General features: G+C 40.2%; 1 protein-coding gene across 3 annotated transcripts in view; it reads right to left on the bottom strand.

The window, feature by feature from the left end:
• DIP2C (DIP2 acetate--CoA ligase C (putative)) overlaps positions 1–20,318 on the bottom strand; it is a 319,080-nt gene that overhangs the window by 136,492 nt on the left and 162,270 nt on the right. For 2 of the 3 annotated variants that reach the window (XM_086467405.1, XM_086467406.1), the window contains exons 2-3: positions 9,521–9,592; positions 6,755–6,922 (exon numbers count right to left, since the gene is read on the bottom strand). In XM_086467405.1, coding sequence (XP_086323531.1) covers positions 6,755–6,922; positions 9,521–9,592 — 240 coding nt within the window. The remainder of the gene's footprint in view (positions 1–6,754; positions 6,923–9,520; positions 9,593–20,318) is intronic. The other variant, XM_086467408.1, reaches the window with a different exon arrangement.

Raw genomic sequence — 20,318 nt, 5'->3', positions numbered from 1 at the left:
CCCCCCTCTGGTTCACTACAGAGATTACACTGCTACTTGTTCTTACTACAGATACAGAAATCTCTGATCTAACCTTAAAATTGAGACACTTTAACTAGTTTACCTCCCTCCTACTTTGTACATGTGTGTACATGCGAGACGTTTAAGTCTCTTCGGACAAAATGGCTAATACAGAGATTCTTTGAAGAGTTATGAAAGAGAGCCCCAACACCCTCCACCAGTAGTCATTTAAGGCCATAGCAAACTAAATAAGAATATCAAAGTACCTACTTTTATGAGGTCTGGGGATCATTTGATGCCTTTACTTCCAACTTTTCCATAAATATAAAACAGTGAATAAACCTCTACCCAAGTATGGAGCAGGACATGTGAACTTGGCTCACCAATAGCACCAATTCACATGAGGAAGTTCATTCTGCACTAAAACACAGAAGAGAAGCTCTCCATCAGCCATCTATGGGGAGACCTCTCTTCGTACTGAGGTACGTCAACATGAGAAAACACAAAGCATCGCTCCACTTTGCAGAGACAGTGAGAAACCTGATGACGGTTCCTTACTGAAGGGGCTGGAACAGGAATTGGGTGGCACCGCCTGGACTCACACCTTTGCTTCCTGAGCACCCACTCCCTCACACGGCACCAACGACAGTGTGAGACAAAGTACACAATAGTGAGAACCTACACGCTGCCATTCCTGAGCGATGGGTAGGAGTAAAAGCCATACAGAATAATGAATACCATGAAACCAGTGAAGTGTTGCCATAAATAGTGAAGCAGTGTTAACAGCAGCATTGTTCACCTCCATGGAGGCTCTAGCAATACAGTGCAGTAATAAGCATCTTTTTTTTTTTCACTTCTACTTCTGAACATAACTAAACCCAAAAAATTGATAGCTTTCACAGCCAGCACACAGGGTCCATGAGTTAAGTGCTAATGCTTGTTCAAGTGCAGCTTCGCCCAGATGCATTTGTGAATTGGTGGAAGTGGTGGCATAATGGGCTTTCAGAATTCATACTTGGATCGATTCCTAAATTTAAGGAGGTGGCAGAGCAACGAATGGCTTTCATAAAAGAAAGGACAGTGTCACGGCAGTGCCCTGTGTGCAGACACAATCACAGTCACTGTCAAACTGGCATCATTCTTAACAACACCATAGCCTACCCCAGTCTGGCAGCTAAAACAGGACATCAAAAGGTAAGCATAATTAGCACTAATGACTGACTCGTTAGAAGTCATGAAGAATTTTAGCAAAATTTATATGCCTGGAACACAGTTACTTTATATCAAAGGCTGAGAAATCAGTGCTTTATGCTCATCACATTATACATAGGCATTACCAGGTGCACTGGAGCAAACTGCCACGTTCTTAATACAATCATTAGTTCATTTATCTAATGCTGTTAATGTGGGATTCAGCTTGCAGATTAAGACACCTATATTTAGGTGTCTACAAGAAGGTGCTTAAGATAAGCTCCCATTATGAAAAACAGAGACCTAGGCCAGGACTCAGGAGTCTAAACAGAGGTGTCCAAAGTCTCTTCAGATGTTGTGGACCATGATATCTGGCTTGACCAGAATGGCTTATGTGCCCTTTAAGTCCTGTTTTATACGTGCTTGCGCTGTGCAGATGTCTTCGATACCACAGGAAATCCTCAACAGTATTAGACAGGAACCTCCATGAGCCCAGTGAAGTGTTGAGAGCTACACAGGTGGTCAGTGGAAGTATCTGCTTTGGAATAAGCTGAAAAGCTCCCTGGGTTTCATCAACTGAATTAACTGTGTCTCTTCACATAAGAATGGGAGCTTAAATACCAGGTTCATAGGCAGACAATTTAACGCAGCTATATGAATCTACAAATCCTAATCTGCAAGCTGGATCCTGCCTTGACTGTATTTAGCTAAAAATGCAAGAGTCTAAGTAAAGCTATTCAAGCAATACCACTGCAAGCTGGATAGTTTTATTTTTAAGTGCATGGAAGGCATAAAACTGTCAGCTGGAAGCAGGCTTCACCTCCTTCCTTTTCTTTTTTTTTTTTTTTTGCCTTCACCTCTTTGTTCCTCCCTTCTTTATTACTTATTTTTGTAGCTAAATTGCAGTGCTATGTGCTGATAATGCAGCAATAGCTGCACTGCCCTCTCCAACAGAGGACAATTGTTTCTTTAATGACAGCTGACAAGATCCTTTGAAATTTTTGAATCTAAAAATATTTAAAAGCTGAAATGCCTAACTGTCAAGAAACAGAAGGCATTCTTAGGCTACATTTATTGTTCTAAAACTAACTTACAGTGTGTGCCCCCACGAGAAAGAGCTATAGGATAAACCCAGCAACTCCAGGGCTAGTGGGAAGGAAGGCAAACAGTGTTTGCAGCGCAGTTTTAAGAAACAGTATTTACCTTCCATTTAAAGTATTTCCTGAGCTTCTACGCAATGGCTGGTGGCTCAGCTTTAAAAGCAAAGCCAGGTGATGAACACACTGTGTATTTTGTAAACAGGTTAAATGTCACACCATCCCCATGGAACCTGATTCTTAGCGTGGCATTTCACTCTTCCCATCAAATGTACATCCAAGTAACGAAATCACTGGATAAGCCAAAGGAGATTTAAAATGGGATACTCTTAACCAAAGACATCCAGGAAAGTGGAGCCACTTTCTGCTAGATAAATCTGGAGAAAATGGAATTTCTGATTAGATATGTTTAATTAGCAATCTTTCCTTCACAGGTGAGCTTTCACACTTACTCCTGCACTTGGTTCTGACTTCAAACAATTCACATACTTCAAATTACAATCTCGATCTTGCCTTCCAGCACTTCCTTGCAAGCTTTAGCTTTCAGTTCAAGCTTAGCATGGCTACCATGGGCTGCTTTTATCTCTCCATTGTCTCAGTGATGATGTACATCACATTATAGATCCAATCCATATGCGATGTTTGATTTCCATTTTTCTCTATAGGCCCACAGCTTCAGTGTACCATTTGAAGATTCTTTTAGAGAATATGTGGAAAAAGGCTACCTATTCACATAGCAAACACATTCACTAATGTGCTGGTCAATTTACACTGCAGACACATTTGGGCAGTATTGTGAATTCCAGCAGTTTCTCACTTTGACAGCAGCACCCAGCTCTTCACATGCCTCCACTGGCTCCACCTCCTCTTCTCCAGCACAGGCAAGCTTTGTTTCAAGGCCCTCAATAGTATATTACCTTTCTACTCTCCATTGCTCACCTCTGACTGAGCCATCTTTTCTCACCCACTTGTCAGATTTTTAGACCAACATCTTCATGTTTACTCCTATGCTCTTACGTTTCACAGATGGTGTCCATGAACACCAACAGATATTTCATTGAAATCCTTCAACTTCTTTGAAAAACACTCCAAGTCTGATGTGTTCTAAAAATATCCTCCCCAAGAAATCACTACCCGCATTACTAACTGATTTCATCAGGTACTTCCCTAACACCCATTTTTTTGGCCTTTCTATCAGGGTGCAAAGTCTTTGAAGGAAGGTATATTTTGCTTTGTTTTTGAACAAGGTTTAATATTCTGAGGTCTTAGCACAGGATAGGAAACAGAGGCGCCATCATCAAACAAAGAAGGCAGTAACTGGGCTCTCAGCATGGCAAAAGCGAAGCAGTAACCTTCATACTTCAAGTGATGGCATCAAGGAGTAGTACTCAGATGCTCTCAGAACCTTCCTTTTAAACCAAAGTAGGCTCTGCAAAGCATCCACCAATTCAAATGATAGCTCTCTGTTAAAAAAAAGATTTACTAAGCATTCATCTACGTGCCATAGTTTCTCATCTGTAAAACATCTGTCACACTGTTTTCAGAAATGTGTCCATGAGTTGTGCAATGCATATGCCTTTCAATGAGATCCATGTTCTCAACCAACGTACAAGCTTTGAAATGCTCCATCATGGTTATCCCTTGATAAGATCTTTAAGAATTAGGAAGGCAGGTTTTATAGGAATACTCATTACTAATAAAGGGAATACATGAGGGCTTGTTTTTTTTTCCAATTCCAGATCAAATGTTTAAACATTTCCTTGCAATCTTTGCAATCCAAATAATGTTGCAATCCAAATAATGTCTCTGGAAGAGAAAATTAAATTGTAATTGCCAAGTTTACTTTGAGTGCCCAGAGGGCTAGTAGCAGGAATAGTTGAAAGCAAATGTATGCATGCATACACATAGAAAAGTATGCAAATGTATGCACATATTACAGATATATAGAAACATATACATCATGTTAACAACGGGCTACAGAAATTGTTTCCTGTAATTCTACAGAAAATTGTTAGGTAAAGGGATCTTCTGTGCTAATGTATTGTCTTCTCTGCACTGTGTCGCTTGAAATCTCCCCGTGTTGGTGCTATTGGGGCTACAGCAGCGGGAGATGAAGTGATCTGTCTCTAGGCGTGTGAAAGGAGCAGCAGGTACCTTTTAAATGCTGTATCTCACAGGCTTATTAGCCATAACAAATAAAGCACTGGTGACTGGTCTACACGGTTATGCTACAAATAGAGCTGCACTGGTGGTACCAATGATGGGAAATTACAGAGGGTAATCTAGTGTAGACACAGCACTTGATTAAGAGAGAATGAGCCACCCATGTCTAAGCTGTTAGAAGCAAAGCTTAATTGATAACAACATCGTCTCTGTTCTGTAAATGAATAATCAAATTTCCTGGCAAAAGACTGGAAGCAAATTGGGCAAAACCATAGCTTATGGGGGACGCAGGTAATTTAGTTATTTTTCTTCTAGGGAGGGCTTCTCTTAATTGTGTGCATGCAGCTGTCCACATGTTATCTTACCGAGAACTGACTGATCTAATCAAGATGATCTTCAGAAAGATATTCTGAAATAAATGCCTGTTTAAGTGGTTATTCTTTCAGCTCTTGTCTGTGACAGCTCCTCTACAGAGGCACTAAGGGAAAGGTCACAACAGAAGAGACTGGGAAATACGTGCAGATATAAAGGTCCAGATTCACTATTATTTTTAGATGTCTGACATACGGGCACGCTAAGAAAAGAAAAAGTACTCTGCACACAGAACATCTCCAGCTAATCTCCAGCTACAAACTGACATCCTGAGAAAGTGTTTTGAGGAAACAAAGCTGTACTTTTGTCTCCCTAAGTTAAAGCAGGTGGGGGTTTAATGGGAAAGAAAAAGGGGGCTTCCCCTACCCCTTCTCCCATTAACACTGCCAAATGCAGCATATCCGTTCTGGATTTCTGGACGTTCGACAGCCCAGCTGGAACAGTACAAATGTCCTTTGCATATGTGCAGTCTGTGCAGCATCTGGATGTGTCAGACCTATTGTGCATGCACTGCGGAGTCAACCTGCAGATGTGCAGCGGATCCAGCACGTTCCCCATGTGTCAGACTCACTGCGCATTTGCTGTACAGCATATGCAACAATTTACTCTCTGGGATTGTCCTGTCAAAAATAGGGAGCCTAAGAGTGAACTCCCACATCACCTGCTAGAGTATCAACCACACGGCTGCCTAGCCTCACCTTTCATTAAACCCATTCCTGAAAAGTAACAGCTATCCCTTTCTAAAATAACAGCATCCCAATGAGCACAACAAAAGGACTATATATGATTGTTCAGAAGCTAACCCTTCTACTACCTACATTTAGCACTTAAGTGATTTTATATCATTAATTCTGCTAAACTTGAAACTGCAATTTAAATTTAATCATTCCTATTTTGCAAAAATCTTGGGCAGAGAAAGTTAATCAGGTCAGACCAAGGGAGCCTACCTTAGAGCAGTCCCACGTACAAGGAGAAATACAAATAACACAGTCAGAACCCAATACAGATCTCCTCCATAGTAGTACAGCAAGTGGGGAACAGTTTCTCAAAAGGATCATCCTTTTACAGGCATGTCTTGTCCTGACCTGCAAATCTTATCTTCCCTCTAGCCATCTCTTACACCATGTCTTCACTGCTTTGTGGGAGCGTGGACAAGCACACAGGCAAGACTGTGATGTCCTCCATGTGCCCATGTGGTTGGCAAGAGAAAATCTGGTGTCTTGAGGGGCTGTGAAACCTCTGCAGCCTTGCTAGAAGCCCAGGGAGTAGGAGCAGACTGCCTGCCACCAGCCTCAGGTCACCCCTCGAAGGCAGAACGGGTATCTGCTGAAAGGCCCAGCTACGCAGGCATGGCTGGGGTCATGCCTTGCCGGTCCACGCTGCAGACACATAGCCCTGCAGAATGTTCTTTCTCCAGGCTGCTCTACCAGCTTGATGCCTGTTCCTAAAAGTCAGTCTGCTTCTGAATGGTTTGGATGCAAGCAGAGCTCAGGCAGAGAGCTCTACCTGAAAACAGCCCAGAATTAGGGGTGCTTAGATTTTTACAGCTTCCTCCGGGTTCTGGTGGGCTTGGACCTCTCCAGAGCACTGTAAAAAGACAGTGCCAAAAAGGGAATTAGAACCACATGCCTTCCTATGTTCCGCCAGCTTATGGCATGAAACCTCCTCTGAAGTGTCCACAGTATGGAAGCTAGAGAGACGTTAACATGTTCAAATGTTACTAAGAAGGAATATTCCTCCTCCCTTCCCATCACTTCACTGTTAGGCAGCTGAAAGTTGGTAATGGCCTTCCAGATTGTCCTTTGGTTGTCCTGCCTTGTCACTGGCAGCTCCTAGTCTATCATATTGATGTAGGTGTCTACCAGAGGCTTCCAGCTGAGGCACAGTTACAGACAGATATGGACTGGAAAAGATACATTCATTGTGCTCACCAAAACGAAAATAAAAGAGAGGCCGGTTTCCTGCTGTGCTGGCTGCTCTCTCTCTAGCGGCCGCTTCCCGGATGTCACAGACACCAATGTTGGCAGTGCGGAGCATTCTTCTGGCAGCTCCTTCACTGTGTTGCAGTCTACACCGTACCGCGGCAGCTCCATTCGCTGCTGTAACAAGTTGAAAAAAACTAATTAATTCACGTTTAGTTTTTTTACATTTGTTACAGCAACGAATGGAGCTGCTGCCCCCATGCAGTAGAGCACACACGCACACGCACGCACAGACACCACAGGACACTCATGGAGCCAACGCGGGTCAATGTTCCACTCTGCCAACATGGGCGTTAGTAATGTTAGCAAAGGTGCAGCAAGAGGACTGGATGTCCCAACAGAGGGAACTGCCTTTGGATTTCCTTTAGTTTGTTGAGCGCAGTCACAGAATGCAAAACCCTGCCCTTCCCCAATGCCTCCAATTCCAGTGAAAGAGATATGTACATTTCCATACTGTTTCAAAATATCTCTAAAACATCTATTTCCTTTTAATAGCAAGATCCAAGACCACCAAAGCTTATAAATTCTTGCAGTTCCCCATTCAAACAGATTACAACAAAGAAACAAATTACTAATTGGTCAGGCACGTGATTGTTCAGATATTAACAGAGGCTTTCAAAAGGCAGCATCTGTTTTGTTATCCTGTTTCTCCTTGGAAAGGATTCATCTCCCCCTTCCTAGTGAGCAGGGACCTGAAGCTGTTCAGATGAGTAAAGTCTTAGAAGGAGAATATTAAATTGCACTGTTTCAAAAGTTTTGTCCAAAAGGAACACAACAAAACAAACAAAAAGTACAAACACAGCAAAGACCCAAGCACAAATATATCAGGTTCTGGAGGAAAACACTTCAATACAGTAGAAGCAGTATCTTCCACTATAATAAAATAATTCATTTAGCCATCAGCTAAACGATTGAGCTTGATGTATGGACAAGAAAACAGTGGACAATATTTCAATACTTTTCCTTTTCATCCTGTTATCATCTTCCTCCACTCATCCATACCCCACATCCCCAGTGCAGGATTTTCTGGGAAGTGGTAGAGCAGAAAACATTCACTCCGTTTCTTAGCATCTTTAAAGCAGCAGTAAATCAGCTACATCCTCAAACATGACCTCTTCAAATCATTGAATGGACCCTACTATAGGATTGGCTTACAGAGATTCCTCTGCTTCTCCTCACACTGAAAAATTTTACTATCACAACAGAGACTTTGAAAGATAAATCTCAGAGGGTTCTCCAGCTTCTCTTTCATCAGCACATGCATGATGAATCCCCAGCAGTTTCAGCCGAGGATACAGTTTGGCCAGAAGACTGTAAGCTTTCTGGAGAAAAAGCTGTTGTTTTCTTGTATGAAGAAAAAAAATGGTACAACTAATTTTATAAACAAATACGGGTATGAACCGCATCACTGTATTGAGGATTACTGTGAGGCAACAGTCTCTCCATAACTCAGCAAAACTAAGTCAGTCTCATGAGAGCATACTGTGAAGACTATTGTATGTCTGACAGTCTGGTCAGACCAATAAATACTCAGAAATTTAATAACTGCACCTCTGGTATTGTAATTCTGTTGATTTGATTTGTTTCATTCTGCAATGGCTCCCAGTGGTTAGGAAATGTCACAGACACCCTCAAATCAGGCTGTATCACTTCAGAAAACGGAGGTGTCTGTAACACCAATGTCTTTTGTGGAGTTCCCACCAGTGGAGCAGACCTAGTGAAATCCAAAGGCACAAAATACCATTGTGCTATGGAGCCAGCTTATATATATAGACCTGAAGAAGAAAAAACAAGGCAGTGCCTCCACACATGAGCAGTTTAAACAGAAACCATCAATTCTGCCATAAAGGCAGGATTTTGTAAAAGAAGGAGGAAACTAGCTCCCAGGCCTGCAATAAAACAGGGCTCAGAGGACAGCCAAGCTCAAGTGGAGCCTCTGTAAGGAGTGAGATGCCACAAGCGTGTGGGGCGCCCTCCTGGGAGGCCGACACAAAATGGAGGCCTACACCAATACTTACAACTATATATTCACTTTGACGATCCAGTGCCTCAGAAGAGTGAAAGAACTATGAAGAGTTCTTATATATATGTAGGAAATAATTTCAATGAAGCAATACCTCATTAAATTTAGTTTATGGTATTTTCACACCTTTTGGACAAGTACGTGCAACCCATTCCTCAACACTGAGACTAGGTATCTATAAAGGAGCGGTTGCCCACATGTTATAGGACAAGCTGAACTCTAGGGATGTTGCTGGACTCTTTAGTGTCTTCAAAAGCGAGACTTGGACAGGAAACCCAGAAACGGAGGAAGGTACAAACTCCAAGGTTCTCTTCCACTCCTGTGTACACCTTTGCTCAGAAAGCTTTACTTGGCCAAGGTCCCAATGGATTAGGACATCACGTTTTCCTCTGTATTTTGCATTATTTCTAACAAACAATGCCTCTCTAATGAGTCTAGGCTGATTTTGTTTTCCAGACATGACTACCAAACCCAGAGCAACGTATGTAAAAAATGTACACACACATCAAAGCGGACATATATATATATATAGATATATATATAAATATACATAAAATGGATGGAGTAAGTTTTTTCTGCATAACAATAGCTTTTTTTCTGCCACATATATTTCTTCAGAGATGCAGACTTTTACTGTGGCAACTATCAGTACGCTTGACATCTTCATATATTGCAAGCACAGATACACGTACCGGGAGGCTGTGGCAGGTAGGCCCCAATTAATTTTGATCTTTTCTTTTCATATCCCTTCTGTGTGATGTCACCTGCCAAGAAAAGAAAAAGAAAATCAATAAGACGTGGATAAAGACAGTGTCTAACTGCTTAATGGCAGCACCATCAGCTTAGCCACCACTGCACTGTTTGTCTGTCTTGACAATTATAATGAACAAATGAAAAGCACAGTATGAACATTCCACACAGAAAAAAACTCATTTACGCCAGAGCCATTCTGACAAGTAAATACCCAGCCTTGATTTATTCCATCACCGGAGTCCAGCAGCACAGAGTTTTAAAACCATTTTGAGATGCTGTCACACAAGCTTTCAAAAGCTACAATGACCTTCATTAGCTAATAAACAATGGATTATATAGAGTGCATGGGCCTGTGGTGGCTGGGAAAACACATCGCTGATTAACATTTTCTATCATTAATGGGATTTTTCTAATCAAGCAAGGCACAAAAGACTTGAGACTGCTGCTATATCATTACCGTAATATAAATGTTTTAGCTGATTTCTAAGCAGTGCTGAGAGGAAGAAAACCAAACCAAACCAAGTCTTCCACAGATCCACTAAAAAATAGTAGCATAAAGACTCTTTGTCTGACTTTCCAATTAAATCTCAAAAATGTGGTAAATGGATGCTAAATTAGCACCAATGTATAGATAGAGCTTCCTGTGGGTTGGTCTGAAATCAGTAACTACATGAAAACACCTTCAAATTTTGCTCCTTGATGAAAGACCTTTACATGGGGTTGGTTCCAATAGGCAATAAGGAGACAAAATTCTCCAAGGCTCTTTGCCAGTATCCTGATCCAACCTCTCGCTCCTGGTTAAAAAACAATGCTTAAAATAACACCTATCCTCCTAAATACCATATCTCAAACTGCTCTACAAAAGAAGTCAACTAAAATATTTGTGTTTTTAAATGAGGAAAGTGAGAGTGAAGCACTTCAAATGATAACCGTCCCTTATTTACCCAGGGAAGAAGTGGCAGACTTGGCAAGAGGACCTAAGCCTTTAAAGTTCAAACCCATTGACTCTTCAAGCACTTTTTTTCCCTGTTTCACTATTTTGAATACTTCTGGCATGTGTTCAAACAACTGAAACAAGCTCCCTCTCCATTGTAATCATCAGCTTCTCAAAAACCAGACAGTAACTATAGATACTACTTAAAATGTTTTAATGAAAAAAGTGTTTATTTATATTTGAAAATTATAAAATACAAATGATTTTTTCTTTTAAAGTTTTGCTAAACACATTGCTATTAATTTACTGTGCTCATCAATACCAAATTGTTATGCATTCTAGACACATCTTAATTTGAGTAAAAATTTGATTTTATTAGTTTAAAATAGCTCTTAAAGGAGAACAGAGATACCCTACGGAGAATCACAGCTCCACTGTGGGATGTGCAAGTTGGCAATGCCCTGAAACTATTAACAACACGTGCTTAACTCGGTTACCCTTCCACACACGTGGAGGTACATACACACATAAATCGATATTGCAAACTACACATTCTAGACATCGCTCATGGAACCTGCACTCATTCCTGCAATATAAGTTTCTTCCTCTAGTTTCTAATCCTATAGTGTCTGTAGTGGGAAGAAATGCAGAGGACAAGTATTTCTTTGACATCAAAGTGGACAAGGTAACTACCAAGAGTTATCTCCTGTCAATAATAACTTTTCATTAAGATCAGCATCCAGACTCAATCTTTTAAGTTCACCACATAAAGGAATTATTCTGAGAAGGAACAATGGTGACTCCTCCCCCAGACTGCTGTTTCCGTCAAAAAATCACCAATAAAATGATTTTTGAGACAATTTAGTATGAAAATACTTCAACCTCCAGGAGCAAACAGCAAAATCATTTAGAATTATCACTAATATTTCTATAATCATGTCTGTCAGTGCAGTGGTTACCAAATCCAAAAAACATGTAAAAGCAAAATACAAAATCACCAAAATTTTCACTGTACTATCACTATTACTATTCTGAGGTGGAAGGAAGTTTATCGTATTATATAGTCTGAAGAAGTACACAAACCCGCTTTATTTATCAGAATTAATGGTATTTGTATTAATTTGCATTTTTTCAGGTAGACTGACTTCAGAATATGAACAATAACTGAATTATCATTATTATTACAATATATGCAAAACTATTTCATTTCAAAGCTATGTTGAACTCATTGTGTAAGCTCCTAATACATACTAAACACAGCTCACCAAAAGTTAAGTGAGCTTAAACTCTGCTCTTATCATCAATTACCATTCATTCAGCTTTTTAAACACAGTATTAAGACCTCTGGTCTTTGTTCCTTTGCAAATTAATGCAATAGTTTTACAAGTATCATATGAGGAACAAACCCCTTTTCAGTTAGGTCCACCTAACTCATTCTCTTCCACAGTACAATACTGAATTTAGGCTGGGCTACTGGAGAATGCCAACAGGATTACATGAACTGTACTTCCTTGCCATGAGAATACAGGATTTATGCTACCTTTCACTTTTTAATTAACCCTTCTTCTCTGGAAAAGCCAGCAGACTCTCAGGACTTTGCTGCGTGCATTTGAAGTCCACCTCAAAGACAGGAGGGAAAAGGGTCTCTTGAGCAGACAGTACATGCTGTTTTTTCTATTTACTCCATGAACAAACCCTTCAAAGCCCCTCCACATTCAGATCTCCTCATTGTACCACTCTCTAGCTTTCTTCTCATGATACCTTTGCCTACTTTCGTGTGGCATTTCCAAGCTATGTTGTAGCCCTGCACAGAACAGCTCTGGGAGGCAAGCCAGTATGAGCAGGGGACAAGGCTGATGGCAGATAACATGAAAAAGGCCAGGCCATGGATGGAGGGACGATGAAAAGACTCCAGCACTAAGGACTTGCAGGAGCAGAAGGAGCATGTGGCTGCAGGAAGCTTTGGGGAAGGGTCTCCCTGGGACAAGACACCATCACATAACAGCTTGGACAGCTGAAAGGTGGCACTGCCATTTAGCAGCTCCCTGCAGCCCTCTGCTCTGTCTGCCTGTCTCCTTCCTTGGCTCTTGCACCATCCCCTGGCCCTGGCTCTGCTCCCAAGCGCTGTGCCCTGCTCCACTACTCCTCAGCTTCATCCCACAGCTGGTCCCCAGGCCCTCCTCCTTCCTCCCAGACTGCATTCACTTCACTGCACCCAAGGATTTCAGCCTCCTGTTGGCATCAGTGTCCTCCAGGTTTTTTTCCTCTAGACATATTGCTCTTTTCCTCCTCACCTCCACTAGTGATTTGACAGGCTTCCACCATCAGAGGACCACAGATGTACACCCTGGAGGGTACTGCATCCCAGGGTCAGGCGGGAATGCAAAGCACAAGCCTGAGAGGTCTGGACTCACTAATAGTGAGGAAACTTTACCCTGACTTTTTCCCCATCCATATTTAAAACTGATTTTCAAGGATTGCTGAACAACAGACACGCAGCACACTGATCTCTTTCCACAAAACAAGTTCATTTCTTATTTCTAGTCTTCCAGAGTCTCTTCAGGTATGAGAGGGGAAATGCCACTTTTGCAATGAAAAGGACTAAGCAAATGAAAGACCACCCATACCAACAAGAAAGAAGGCTGCCTGAGTGAGTACAGAACCAGGGCTCTGGCACCTACTGCCATCTTTTTATTTCTGATTTGTGCCCGTTTCTGCAACTTCCCAAGTTGCAGATGGCAATGATCTCCTACACTGGCACTCACAGACAAGTATTTTGTAGCTATATTTAGCAAAGCCATGCTGTAGTGTAAGTTCATTCAACTATGCTCTCCACAACTGCTACTGTTTGCATTATACCTTCTATTTTCTTCAAACATTTACTGTATTTTTCTATTCCTTCAACAGTGGTAGATTTCTCCCTTTTTTTTAAAGATGATGGGGCAAAGCTGGGGGAGGTGGGTCAGAGCAACATAACCACAGCACACACACTCATCACAAGTGAGGAAGGAACTCTAGGCATTAGGCAGCCCCTTGGGATACCCCATGTTGTACAAGACATTTGAGGAGTAAGGAATGCCTGTAGAAGTTGAAGTTGTTCACATTATTCTATCTCGTTTCCTGCCTCCAGGAGGCAGCTCCATCCACTTATATGTCATGTCCTAGACTGTATCAGGGAATTACACCTTAAAATGAAAATAATAAAAAGCACATTTTAGGTAATCAGCAAAATATTGACTAAAAAGCATTTTGTTTATGGGAGGGTTATTAAATGTGAAAATACTTCCACATGAAAAATAACTGTACATTACCACCCTTCTTTAAAGCATGTAAACTTCAAAAGCTGAGAGTGGTTAGAAATGCTGGTACCATAGACAAATAAGGTGCTGTGCTACTTTCATTAAAGTAAAACACTTAAAGTCAAGACAGTATAAGAGTTTCCTTTTCAACTGAAATATGTATTAGCTGATCGATTATCACTTCCTGAACACAATCACGTCCAGCCCTGATGGACTACTACCATGATATATAAAGTAAATTTATTCAAGCAAAACACAATTGTATTATACAGGGGGAAAACCAAACCAAACCAAACCAAACCAAACCAACCAAAGGAAAAAACCCAACAAACTAAACCAAACCCAAGACCAGATAAATTTCACCAAATCTTTCCTTCTTCCTGGAAGATGCCAGTACTTCTTACTGATCTCAGTCTTTTAGGACACAGCACAGGTGAAAAGCTAATGATAAAACCAGGGACTACAATCACCTTGTTTAGTGCACTGAAAACTCATTTTCATGTTCAGTGATCCTGGAGCCTGACTGATGCTGCTGGTTTTCACTACACATGCATGTTTTGAAATTAAATTTCAGACTGGGGCTTTGAATTAGTTTAAGGCACTTACGGAAAAATCTGCCATGGGAAATAATGCAATCAATAACTCCTCTCAAACACAGACTAACAGAGAGCTCGCCGGTGAGTGCCTTTCCTTTGCCCATGATTTTCTACCCTCTAAAGATTCAATTTTCTGTACGACTTGTTTATTGCTGATGACTCAAATTCAGTGTCAGCATCTTGGCAAGAGGGATTTGAATGAAACAAAGCTCCTCATAAAGAGAACTGTGACTCATTTACTTCTCCCACTCATGATGCAGACAGTCTCCCTGTCTGGTCTCCCAAAAATATGCCAAGAGACAAAGGATTTCATTTTGGATGGTGCAAGCACAGAGATACCAAAACTGCACAAATATATTTCATGTAACACGTACATGCGTTACACAAAAATAGATATCAGGAGCTGTTTTCTTTTCTAATGTCTTTTAAAATAGATGTTTAACCTCAGCAGCAGCTTAGAGAACTACTCAGAACTTGACGAAGAAACAAATGGTAAACTATGGCATGGACAGAAAAATTAATGGGATCCCACACTTTCACTGTAAACAGTATCATAAACTACAGTACTGCTTAAGTGCTTTTAAGGGGAGTTCACTGTAGCTCAAAGGTGTCCCCACATATAGCTGAATTCTTTTTTTTTTCCCCCAAGGATACATCTTGTTCTTGTATGTTGCAAGCAAAGCAGAAAATGGCTGAATTTCAGTGACAATAAGGAAGAGTGCTCCATGTGTACCTTACAGTATAATGTTTTCTAAAGTGGCTTCTAATTCAGGAAAAAATAGTCAAACAGATTATGCTATTAACAGTTAAGGCAATCTATATTAGCACTGCACAAATACAAGGTCTTTTGAAATTTGAAAGTATTCCTGTTCAATATAAATACTTCCCATTCTTTTGGTAGACAAATTAATTAACTGCTGTATTATCTGCTAAGTTCTTAGTTTTAATTTAAATTCTACATTTTTAAACAAGTTAGTGAGTAGTAAAGCACTATACATAGAAGACATTTTTGAGTATCTCCACCTTGAATCCCGGAAGACCCCTTAATGAGTTTCCCCACTTACTTTCTGGTCCCAAAGTCTTCAGCACATTTTTCCAATACCCAAAATATGCCTGGGCTTCGAAAGAAAGAAGAAAGCAAAAAAAACTCCACAAAAAAGAACCTCAGAACACCTAATTGAAGCCAATGAAAACAATCCTGGGGATTTTCTGACTCAGACTTTCTACCGTTCAGCCGAGGTGAGTACCAGCGGCGGCTGCCAGCGGCGTGGCGGCAGGCCAGGGGCCAGGCGTGCTGCTGGAGACCCCGCTCCTTTGAAGCCGGAGAACTGTGTGGTCCTCGGGCATCCCGGAGCTCCCCCAGGACAGAGTATTGGTGCGGCACTACTTTTATGGCCTGGATTATTGTAAAGTAAACAGAGGTTGGTTGAACAGTGAAGGTTTCCATTCTCAGTGTCAAGAGTTTATTTCATTATTTAAAGCTTTAACGAACACTTTATATAATGAAAGCAATCCTTGCCATTTTTGGAATTTTATGGCTGTTAGGACCCTTCATAACGTTGTTTTCCTTCCTTTATTGCTTTATAAGGCTCATAGGGCACCCTTGAAGTGTATATGCTTTTTGCAGCTGTTGGAAGCTCATCTTTCATCTCTCCACTTGCTTTCCTGTTGCCTATGAGGCATTTGCCTGTTCTAGTTATTCTCCTTGTCTCTAACGCTACCCATGCAGAGTCAGATCCTCCTCAAGATAAAAATAAAATACAGTTCTGAAAAGTATGCCTAAGGAAACATTCCTGGTAAATGTTATTTAATAGACAGGCTTTATATTTCAAGTTAGAAATGTTCCCTAAAGAAAGATAATTACAGCAGTAATTCCACTTATCATTATTTAGAATTTACAGTTCAGAGCAAATCAGACATTTCCATAAAAGCTGCGCTGCGCTGGGTACTGCAAATCTGTGTCCCGATTTTTTCCCAGCCTTGAAAATATCTTGGGGAAAAAAAAAAACAAGAGGAGGAGGAGGAATCATAAAGGAGGAACATATAGTAGATGTATGAAACAAAATCAAGAATATATTATCCGAACAAATTTGTAAGCATATTTGCTCCTCTGGGCAGAAAAATATATCCAGGCTTTCCAAAAGGAAAAACGTGCAATCTCTAAGTAAAATGATAACACTGTTTAATAGTGAAATTTCTTATTTTGCCACTTCTCTAGGAAGCAGCCTATGAAAATAAATCTTCTTGTGCCTTGTATTTTTAGCTAGATATTTTTCATTAGTTTGGCCCTTACTAAGTTTAACCAAAAAAGTCCAAATGGGTTAATATTCTTGGAAGAGAATGCAGATCTTCTAAAAAGCAACAGATTTCTAAATCCATCATCCATCATTCTGCTTCTAGCATTCTGATGCAACACAGTACAACCGCAGAGCTCTTCCCAAATTTCAATTCAGAACAGAAATCTGGAACTCCTGTTTTCATATGCTGGAAAAAAAATAAAAAGAATGGCTTTTACCTGATATATTGCAACTCTGTCCCTTTTGATTTAGGTGCACTATAAAGCTTTTGTGTTTGAGCTTAGTTATGCTAGTCAATAATAGAAGTGTTTCAGCACTACCTGAAATAATCTTATTTTACCCTAATGTGGGTTAAAGATATCCACTGATTTAAAAAATAGGTATTTAGAGCAGTTGTACTATAGTATTAGAATGTCAAACGTCCAAATCTCTTCCCACAGTTTTTGTAAAAATAGAACCTCTTCTGGGCAAAAAAAAAAAAACCACCTTCATGCAAATGCAAATTTCCACATACTTTGACAGCTGGATGCAAACACAGAAAAGCCCAGATTTCTTAACTACCATGGGGAAACTGAAGCAGGAACACTCCTTTTCAAACAATTAGAAGACCGCTAATGGTTGTGGAAGAATATTGAGGAGATGTAAGTACTTGTGAACAGGGACTTGAATTACCGTAATGACTATGCTGAGTGACCATAATGTCTTTAAAAACGCATCACTTGGGAGATTATCGAGCTCAATAACCTGGTCTACCGTTCTAGTTTTGTTACATGAGACATAAGATTTTGAAGAAAAAAAAAAGTAATCATTTAAGAAGGGAACATAGGTGTCTTCCATGACAATATTCACATTTTCATCTCGAAATGGTAGCACTTCATTTACTAAGTCCAGTTAATAAGTTACTTCCTACTACTTTCAATTCAACCCCCTCAGTCTCAAACTCCATTGCCAGCATTCAAGAATCATAAATGCCTACGGCCCATAAACGCTTGATATACCCATCATCTGCTTTCATATTTCCAACAGTTGAGACATAGCCCTATCACAAACCCAGAGTGCCCAAGTGTAATTAATGTGAACCACATCATGTGATGCTCGAGAAAACCTCTGGACATCTACGAGTTCTGATAAGCAATCCTCACAACAACCTAACCCACACCCCTGTCACCTCCATTCCAGCCCCCAGTAACTCTGGTTCTTTTTTCAAGCTTCCAAACAAGAGTAAAGTAACTTCAGTTTCTTTCAAAACAAAACAAAAGAAAAATCTACAGTATAGAAATATATTAATTTCAAAAGCATACAAAAGGGAATGATCCCCTCAGACACCCAGTCCAACATCCTGCTATGCAAGAACAGCAGATAGAAGCGAACACCCTTCCTCTGAGTGATGAGTGCTCTAGCAACAACATTAAGCAGCTGCTTACACCTTCTCTGGCTCAGCAGATTTTTAACTATTCTGTGCAAAATAAAACGACTTTATTTAGCATTCCCTTCTAAGAATGCCCTCTGAAAGATGGTTATTGATGGATTTACTTAAGAGGTGAGATGTGGCTTCAGATTTCCGCTGGAGGAGAAAGGGAGTTTAGTTTTACAAGCTCTAACACGTGCATTAAATAAAAGCATCTTCTCCAGCTGCATTTTGAGAGACAGGCTGGAGATGGTGAAAAGCACAGAATAAGTCATGTAAATTTCCAAACCCCACATCTCTTTCCACAGTATTTCTTCTTGGCTTTCAATTACATTCTTGATAAATTTGCTGTGATGGACCCTAATGCTATCTTACCTGGCTACACAGGTTTCACTAAGCAGAAGAGCACTTACTACTTAGACACAGCAAGAGTTAGTATTCAGATGCATTTTTAGGATCTAATCAACATTCTCTGACCCATATCCCACAGTCCAAATAATCCAAAACAGGTATGAAATTGTGTTACTCTTCTTCTATCTCTCACGCAGTTGAAAAGTAATTCTGGTATTACTGCTAGACAGAAATAGACTCAGAAATTTCTGAACTGTAATATCGTAGTACGTACATACTGATGCTGTCTTTCCAAGGAAACCTGTCCATGGCTCAGAACTTCACTTCAGCACAACATTAGGCACCAGCTCCAAAGCAGATCACCTGAAGTACTGCCTCTGTCCCAGTGCAGGTCGGCGGCAAACTGCTGACTGGTGAGAAAGAACACGGAGGCTACCCGCGGAATAAAGGGAGCAACCTGAAAGTGATGCCTTCACTGAAGAAGCATTGTGGAGGGAAGGACTACACTTTTATTCATAAACCTCACTGCTCACTTTCATTTGAGTAAAAACTGACCTCCCATTTTACTAACCTTATCCTTCAGGAGGTCTTAAAAGGTGTCAGACAAGTACATGGCAACTTCTGCGTCACTGAGTCCAGTCCCCTGTATTGCAGGACAGCATGTCAAACTCTTCCAGAAATAATTTAGTTCCATCTGGAACTAAATTCAGCTGGATTTCTTTTTTTTTTCCAAGCTGTTATAGCATCCTCTTTACATTTTTTTGCAATTTTTCCACTGATCTGCATCTTTTTGGCTTGAAATAATTATTTTCCATTTAACGCTGTACCAGAGGCTTTCCCAGCTCCCAGGTCGACAAACTTCACTTGTCTAAAAAAGTGAGCTATCTTAAGAAAGAAAGAGATCAGGCTTATCAAAGATCGCTCTGGCTGTATTTTATCAGATTTTCCATTTACCTCCCTGTCTTTCACTAAATTTCCTTCAAAATGCACCTAAAGTATCCCATTCCACTGAAATTAAGACACATGGCTCAGATCACTTCTTCCTATTCCTAAACATCATTACTAATCACGACTCATAAATCTCGTAATGCCACTTTTTGTTTGATAATTACAAATTCTTACCACTGGACTTTCCCCCATCAGTATTTTCGCTTTTTGCATTTCAGCACTGATATTATCTAGTTGTGTACTTCAAAAATTAAACTGAGTTTTTCTTCCGTTATTAATACATAACAAGCATTATTCAAACTGTTTCTAAAAATATAAAGGCTTCCTAAATTGCACAGTTCCTAGAAGTATTTATTTTCCTACTAACCTGAAATAACTAAATATTCACTGCAATTAATTTGCAATTCAAAGAAAACCCAGTTCAGTATTTTAACCAAATCTGGGCCTCCAAACTAAGGAAGAGGTATGCAGAACATATTAGAATATGCCTGTCCTGGTAGTGCAGAGTAATGAAATCCTTCTCTGGTCCCAAGAAATCAAAAAAATTAAACCTTATTTTACAGCCTGCAAATGCTGCATTTATTATATTATTTCTATAATATATACTTATTATATTAGGCTGATAATTTAAAATACATTTTGTTGGCAGCTGATTTGATCCAACAGCCAAATACGATAAAACAACAAGCTATTTAAAGGCATCCGCAATACATGAACTGCAATACATGTTAATAAGGTACCCAGATCACTTCAGCATTCTATGTAAAAAACTACATTTGAAAACTGTCACTAGCATAATTTCTGTATGAAACAAAGTACTGAAATTCCACTCTTAAAAGAAATAACCTAAAATATATTCATGTCATTTTCCCACTTTGTTCCAGAAGGACCTCGAACGGCAAGA

Source organism: Leptosomus discolor, chromosome 6 (genome assembly GCF_034619465.1).
Source record: "Leptosomus discolor isolate bLepDis1 chromosome 6, bLepDis1.hap2, whole genome shotgun sequence".
Lineage (NCBI taxonomy): Eukaryota > Metazoa > Chordata > Aves > Leptosomiformes > Leptosomidae > Leptosomus > Leptosomus discolor.
Note: the sequence above shows the minus strand (reverse complement) of the source record. Positions and strands in the feature narration are given on the sequence as shown.